The following is an 8,382-nucleotide window of genomic DNA, read 5'->3' on the forward strand; positions in this document are numbered from 1 at the left end:
AGTAAACTTACCTGGGAATCCCTTATCACAAAGTTGACTTATACTTATCAAGTTGTGCTTTAGATCCTTGACATACAGAACATCTTTAATCACTGTAGTTGATTCGTTCTGATGTCTCCAATGCCTAGTATCTTCCCTTTGTTATTGTCACCATATTTGACAAATCCACCATCTTTTAAGTTCAGAGACAACAAATTTGACTTGTCTCTAGTCATATGATTGGAACATCCACTATCTAGGTACCATGAATGAGTCCTGGATGTCAAGCATATCTGCAAAAAGTCATTCAAGTTTTGGTTTTAGGTACCCAATTCAAATTGGGTCCTTGAGGGTTAGTTTCAAATACTTGTGTCTTAACTTTCCAAATCTGTTTCCATCCTCTGTTGGCCAGTTTTTTAGTTTACAATTGAAAACCTTATGACCCTTTTTACAGCAAAAGTGGCATAAAACAGCAGTGGATGAAATCTGATTTGGTTTAGTGAAGATATCATGCATATGCTTAGATCTAACAAACTTCTGATTCTTTTAAACATTCCTGTTTTGTCTATAGCCAAGTCCAGATTTAACATTTAGATTTCTTTGGTTTCCACTTTCCAAATCTGTTTCCATCCTCTGTTGGCCAGTTTTTTCAGTTTACAATTAAAAACCATATGACCCTTTTTACAGCAAAAATGACATAAAACAGCAGAGGATGAATTCTGATTTGGTTTAGTGAAGATATCATGCATATGCTTAGATCTAACAAACTTCTGATTCTTTTTAACATTCCTGTTTTGTCTATAGCCAAGTCCAGATTTAACATTTAGATTTCTTTGGTTTCCAAGAAGCATATCTAAATTGTTTTTACCACTATTGAACTTATCCAAATCACATTTCAGTGCATAAGTTTCCTTTTTCAGATTTTCATTTGTATCTTTAAGAGACTCATGTTTCAAATTAATCTCATCATACATCATGCACTTTTCTTCTAACAGTTTCTTAGTACTAATCAACTGTTTGATTACATTCACATATTCATCATGCAGTTCATTAAATGCGTCATGTAATTCATCATAAGAAGGATTGGATTTAGAACTTACCTCACTAACAGAATCTGATTATGTGTTGGCCATTAGACAAAGATTAGCTTCTTCATCTTCTGAAGATGCAGATGACTCTTCATCATTATTGTTCCAGGCAATGTAGGCTTTTCTGGTCTTAAGAGGTGGTTGATTGCCTTTAACCTTTGAAGTCTTATTTTTGTTTTGCAATTGGAAGCACTCAGATTTTATATGTCCTGTCTTCCCACACTCAAAGCAGGTTATCTTGTTGTCATGAGTCTTTGAGCTTGAGGGCTTTCTTGACTTGCTATCTTTCTTTTTCATAAACTTTTTGAATTTTCTGACAAGTAATCCAAGTTCGGAATCTTCATTGGTCTCACTGTTTGAATCTTCAGTGCAAATCTCTTGTTCAGACTTTGTTTGATGTGCTTGGACTTTAAGAGACAACCTTTTTCTTTTTCTGCCAGTATGTTCAGCTTCACTTAGTCTGTGCAGTTCCATCTCATGCTCTCTTAATTTTCCAAATAGTGTGGCAATTGACATGCTACCAAGGTCTTTTGAATCTGCTATGGCAGTGATTTTTGGCTGCCACTCTCTGGTCAAACATCTCATAACCTTGTTGATTTGTTGCTCATTGTCAATCACCTTACCAAGAGCATTTAGATTATTGACTATGTGAGTAAATCTTGTCTTCATATCATTGACAGATTCCTCTTTCTTCATGTTGAATAGCTCATACTCATGCATTAATGTGTTGATTCGGGCTCTTTTTACATATGTCGTTCCTTCATGCGTTTGTTGCAAAGTGTCCCACATCTCTTTGGCAGTTTTGCAGTTAGACACCCTAAAGAATTCGTCAGCGCTTAAAGCAGAGGTAATAATGTTTTTAGCCTTAGCATTGTATCCAACCTTTTTCTTGTCATCCTCAGACCAGTTTGATCTGGGTTTAGGAATTGCTGAATCACCTGTGCCAGCTATGGTTGGTACAAAAGGACCATCTATTACAGCTTCAAGAACGTCAAGGCTACATGCTTCAAGAAAGATCAACATCCTCTTTTTCCAATACATGTAGGCTGCTCCATTGAATGCAGGAGGCCTTGTCAAGGATGCCCTTTCTCCCAGAAAATCTGCAGAGGACATTTAATCTTTTATGAAAGTTAGTCTACAAAAAGAACGGGCTCTTGATGCCAATTGTTAGTAATAATGGCCTCTGTTAGTTAAAGAATATGAAAAATTATTAAACAGATTATCAAAGATCGTTAGCGGAATATATTCAGGAACAAAGATTCACACATTGCAAATATTATCAATATGTGAGAACAAAAACAATGCTTAATTTAGAATGTTAATCAATACAGAAATTCATTAATTCAAACATTCACGAATACACATTTATGTAATATCAAATAAAGAGTAGGGATAAGAAACAAGTGCACCAAGATTTATACTGGTTCAGCTATCAGTTTGATAGCCTACATCCAGTCCTGAAATCCAACAAGATTTCAGCCTTTTCCAATAGAATGATTTGAGAACGTTTTACAGATTGTCCAGCTCACACAAGGCCTATCTATCCAACTCACTCACTTCTATTTCTACACCACCTGATCCTTGGAGTTAATCTCCAAACTCTCACAAGATCCAAATGAAACTTCTTCTTGATGATCTCACACCAACAAAGATAGTTACCAGTTTCCTTACTGGATTTCTAGAACTTCAATTATAGAAAATTGTCTTTCACAAAGAATTAAAGAGTATCAAGAACTATGACTCAATCACAATATAGGATCTCACACAAAAGTGTTTAGCCAATGACTATTTGTGTGTTGTAAAAACTTTTCTCTCAGAGTGATTATCAAAGTTATTCAAAAGTAATTCAAGTGTTATCAAAAAGTTTTCCAAATTTTTTTTTAAAAAGTGATTGAATCTGCTTATATATATTCAGAAAAACATCAGGACAATTGATTGATTAATTGATTTTATAATGTTTTAAAGCTAGCTAAATCGATTTCCCAATCGACTTTCGCATGTCTTGTTTTTCTTGAATCTTGAACATATAAGCATGAATCGATTTGCCAATCGATTCTTTTAATACATAAATCTGAACTGATACTATGATTATATCATAATCGATTGAGTAATCGATTATAGGTGTTTTGTTCAAACAACGAGATCAAAACAATCGATTGCTCAGTCAACTTCATAATCACAATCATAATCGATTTGGCAATGAGCTGAATCCTTTCTGTAACTCAAACATTTTGCTTCAATCGATTCGTCAATCGATTGTGCTGATCACAATGACTCAGACTTTTACGTCAATCGATTTTCCAATCGATTGTGCTTGTTACAGAACCTTAGCTATTTTGACAAAATCTATGTGCCAATCGATTTATTCAAAGTGGTTTTGATAAATGATTAACTGCAATCGATTGCCTAATCGATTGCCACAAACTTGTAGTTTAAGAAATCTAATTCAATTGATTTCCCAATCGATTTGTTGGATCACAAAACTTATTCCTGATTTAAAAACTTTGTCACAATCGATTTATCAATCGATTGATTCAATAAATAGTTGTTTCTGTGATTTGCAAAATCGATTGCTCAATTGATGTCCCAATCGATTATCCAATTGATTGGATTAAGCCCAGAACTCAGGTTTTACTAAAAACCTTTAACTAATCGATTGCCCAATCGATTTATGTTGTGAAAACTCTGGTTCTGAGTCAGACAATCGATTGCCCAATTGATTAATCAATTGACTTATTAGTTGATTGATTTATATTCATTGGCAAAGACTTAAGTATGAGAACATAGTGATTATTCTACTAAACTAACTACTATGACACCTAATTACACTACACAAATTTGAATCTTTCTCAAGCATATCCTCCAACTTTGGTTGATTCCTTGAGTTGAAAGCTTTTGTTCCAAGTGTATGGTGTCTGCTTGTTTGCCTGATATGTTTCTCAATTCAAATCATTAGATCAATCAAATATTTCATATGTACTGTATGTTTGGGAATTAAATCAAAAACATGATCAGGGAAGCTCATGACTTACAGCGTTTGTGTCATTGGATTCACATTTAGGTCACTTTCGTCCTCCCTAGTCTTATCGTAACCCAATTTGGGTTTTGAACCAATCTTGTGCATCCAATAGGTGTCTGCGTCATTCAATGAACATTTAGGTCATTTTCGTCCTCCCTAGGCTTATTCTTATCCAATTAGTTTTTTTAACCAATCTTGTGCATCTAATAAGTTCATTTTTGTCGTTGGATTAACATTTGGGTCATTTTCATCATCCCTAAGTTTATTCTTGTCCAATTATGGTTTATAAACAATCTTGTGCATCCAATAGGTGTGCTTATGTCATTGGATTTACATTTAGGTCATTTTCTTCCTCCCAAGGTTTATTCTAGTCCAATTAATGTTTTTAACCAATCTTGTGCATCCAATAGGTGTGTTTGTGTCTTTGAAAAAACATTTGGGTTATTTTCGTCCTCCCTAGGCTTATTCTAGTCCATTTGGGTTTTTAACAAATCTTGTGCATCCAATAGGTGTGTTTGTGTCATGGGATTAACATTTAGGTCATTTTCATCCTCCCTAGGCTTATTCTTGTCCAATTAGGATTTTTAACCAATTTTGTGCATCCAATAGGTGTGTTTGTGTCATTGGATGAACATTTAGGTCATTTTCGTCCTGCCTAGGCTTATTCTTGTCCAATTAGGGTTTTTAAACAATCTTGCGCATCCAACAGGTATGTGTGTGTGTCATTGGATGAACATTTAGGTCATTTTCGTCCTCCTTAGGTTTATTCAAGTCCAATTAGGGTTTTTAACCAATCTTGTGCATCCAATAGGTGTGTTTGTGTCAGTGGATGAACATTTAGGTCATTTTCGTCCTCCCTATGCTTATTCTTGTCCAATTTGGATTTTTAACCAATCTAGTGCATCCAATAGGTGTGTTTGTGTCATTTGATGAACATTTATGCCATTTTTGTCCTCCCTATACTTATTCTTGTCCAACTAGGATTTTTAAACAATCTTGTGCATCCAATTGGTATGTTAGTGTCATTGGGTTCATATTTAGGTCATATTCGTCCCCCCTAGGCTTATTCTAGTCCAATTAGGGTTTTTAACCAATCTTGTGCATCCAATAGGTGTGTTTGTGTCAGTGGATGAACATTTAGGTCATTTTCATCCTCCCTAGGCTTATTCTTGTCCAATTAGGGTTTTTAACCAATCTTGTGCATCCAATAGGTTTGTTTGTGTCATTCGATGAACATTTCGGTCATTTTCTTCCTCCCTATGCATATTCTTGTTCAATTAGGGTTTTTACACAATCTTGTGCATCCAACAGGTGTGTTTGTGTCATTGGATGATCATTTAGGTCATTTTGGTCCTCCTTAGGCTTATTCTTGTCCCATTAGGGTTTTTAAACAATCTTGTGCATCTAGTTGATGTCTTTGTGTCATTGGATGAACATTTAGGTCATTTTCGTCCTCCCTAGGTTTATTCTAGTCCAATTAGGGTTTTTTTACCAATCTTGTGCATCCAATAGGTGTGTTTGTGTCATTGGATGAACAATTAGGTCATTTTCGTCTTCCTTAGGTTTATTCAAGTCCAATTAGGGTTTTTTTACCAATCTTGTGCATCCAATAGGTGTGTTTGTGTTAGTGGATGAACATTTAGGTCCTTTTCTTCCTCCCTAGACTTATTCTTGTAAAATTAGGATTTTAACCAATCTTGAGCATCCAATAGGTGTCTTTCTGTCATTGGATGAACATTTAGGCCATTTTCGTCTTCACTAGACTTATTCTTATCCAACTAGGGTTTTTAAACAATCTTGTGCATCCAATTGGTGTGTTAGTGTCATTAGATTCATATTTAGGTCATTTTCGTCCCACCTTGGCTTATTCTAGTCCATTTACGGTTTTTAACCAATCTTGTGCATCCAATAGGTATGTTTGTATCATTAGATGAACATTTAGGTCATTTTCGTCCTCCCTAGGTTTATTCTTGTCCAGTTAGGGTTTTTAAATAATCTTGTGCATCTAATAGGTGTGTTTGTGTCATTGGATGAACATTTAGGTCATTTTCGCCCTCCTTAGGCTTATTGTTGTCCCATTAGGGTTTTTAAATAATCTTGTACATCCAATAGGTGTCTTTGTGTCATTGGATGAACATTTAGGTCATTTTCGTCCTCCCTAGGTTTATTCTAGTCCAATTAGGGTTTTTAACCAATCTTGTGCATCCAATAGGTGTGTTTGTGTCATTGGATTAACATTTAGGTCATTTTCGTGTTCCTTGTGTTTATTCAAGTCCAATTAGGGTTTTGTTACCAATCTTGTGCATCCAATAGGTGTGTTTGTGTCAGTGGTGGATGAACATTTAGGTCATTTTCGTTCTCCCTATGCTTATTCTTGTCCAATTAAGGTTTTTAAACAATCTTCTGTATCCAATAGGTATATGTGTGTGTGTCATTGGATTAACATTTTGGTCGTTTTCGTCTTCCTTAGGTTTATTCAAGTCGAATTAGGTTTTTTTTACCAATCTTGTGCATCTAATAGTTGTATTTGTGTTAGTGGATGAACATTTAGGTCCTTTTCGCCCTCCCTAGGCTTATTCTTGTCCAATTAGGATTTTAACCAATCTTGAGCATCCAATAGGTGTCTTTATGTCATTGGATTCACATTTAGGCCATTTTCGTCCTCCCTAGACTTATTCTTGTCCAACTAGGGTTTTTAAACAATCTTGTGCATCCAATAGGTGTGTTAGTGTCATTGGATTAACATTTAGGTCATTTTCGTCCCCCTAGGCTTATTCTAGTCCAATTACGGTTTTTAAACAATCTTGTGCATCCAATAGGTATGTTTGAGTCTTTGGATATACATTTAGGTCATTTTCGTCCTCCCTAGGTTTATTCTAGTCCATTTGGGTTTTTACCAAATCATGTGCATTTAATAGGTGTGTTTGTGTCTTTCGATAAACATTTAGGTCATCTTCGTCATCCCTAGGCTTATTCTAGTCCAATTAGGATTTTTAACCAATCTTGTGCATCCAATAGGTGTATTTGTGTCACTGGATTAACATTTAGGTCATATTCGTCCTCCATAGGCTCATTCTTGTCCTATTAGGGTTTTTAAACAATCTTCTGCATCCAATTGGTATGTGTGTGTGTCATTGGATGAACATTTAAGTCATTTTCGTCTTCCTTAGGTTTTTTCAAGTCCAATTAGCGTTTTTTACCAATCTTGTGCATCCAATAGGTGTGTTTGTGTCAGTGGATGAACATTTAGGTCATTTTCGTCCTCCTTAGGCTTATTCTTGTCCAACTTGGATTTTTAACCAATCTTGTGCATCCAATATGTGTCTTTGTGTCATTGGATGAACATTTAGGTCATTTTCGTCCTCCTTAGACTTATTCTTGTCCAACTAGGGTTTTTAAACAATCTTGTGCATCCAATAGGTGTGTTAGTGTCATTGGATTCACATTTAGGTCATATTCGTCCCCCCTAGGCTTATTCTAGTCCAATTAGGGTTTTTAACCAATCTTGTTAATCCAATAGGTTTGTTTGTGTCATTCGATGAACATTTAGGTCATTTTCTTCCTCCCTAGGCGTATTCTTGTTCAATTAGGGTTTTTAAACAAAATTGTGCATCCAACAGGTGTGTTTGTGTCATTGGATGATCATTTAGGTCATTTTGGTCCTCCTTAGGCTTATTCTTGTCCCATTAGGGTTTTTAAACAATCTTGTGCATCTAATAGATGTCTTTGTGTCATTGGATGAACATTTAGGTCATTTTCGTCCTCCCTAGGTTTATTCTAGTCCAATTAGGGTTTTTAACCAATCTTGTGCATCCAATAGGTGTGTTTGTGTCATTGGATGAACATTTAGGTCATTTTCGTCTTCCTTAGGTTTATTCAAGTCCAATTAGGGTTTTTTTACCAATCTTGTACATCCAATAGGTGTGTTTGTGTTAGTGGATGAACATTTAGGTCCTTTTCGTCCTCCCTAGGCTTATTCTTGTCCAACTAGGGTTTTTAAACAATGTTGTGTATCCAATAGGTGTGTTAGTGTCATTGGATTCACATTTAGGTCATTTTCGTCCCCCCTAGGCTTATTCTAGTCCAATTAGGGTTTTTAACCAATCTTATGCATCCAATAGGTTTGTTTGTGTCATTGGATGAACATTTAGGTCATTTTCTTCCTCCCTAGGCTTATTCTTGTTCAATTAGGTTTTTTAAACAATCTTGTGCATCCAATAGGTGTGTTTTTGTCATTGGATGAACATTTAAGTCATTTTGGTCCTCCTTAAGCTTATTCATGTCCCGTTAGGGTTT

The 8,382-nt window shown here is 35.4% G+C and overlaps 1 protein-coding gene across 1 annotated transcript; it reads right to left on the reverse strand.

Annotated features, from left to right (window-relative positions):
* Positions 1–89: 89 nt before the first annotated feature.
* Positions 90–2,180, reverse strand: LOC140919399 (uncharacterized). The gene is made up of 5 exons (XM_073365409.1): positions 1,972–2,180; positions 1,746–1,884; positions 1,582–1,685; positions 1,224–1,500; positions 90–272 (listed from the first exon to the last, which is right to left on the reverse strand). The coding sequence occupies exons 1-5, from the start codon at positions 2,178–2,180 to the stop codon at positions 90–92; spliced, it is 912 nt and encodes a 303-aa protein (XP_073221510.1).
* Between the last annotated feature and the right edge of the window lie 6,202 nt (positions 2,181–8,382).

This window comes from Cicer arietinum, chromosome 2 (genome assembly GCF_000331145.2).
Source record: "Cicer arietinum cultivar CDC Frontier isolate Library 1 chromosome 2, Cicar.CDCFrontier_v2.0, whole genome shotgun sequence".
NCBI lineage: Eukaryota > Viridiplantae > Streptophyta > Magnoliopsida > Fabales > Fabaceae > Cicer > Cicer arietinum.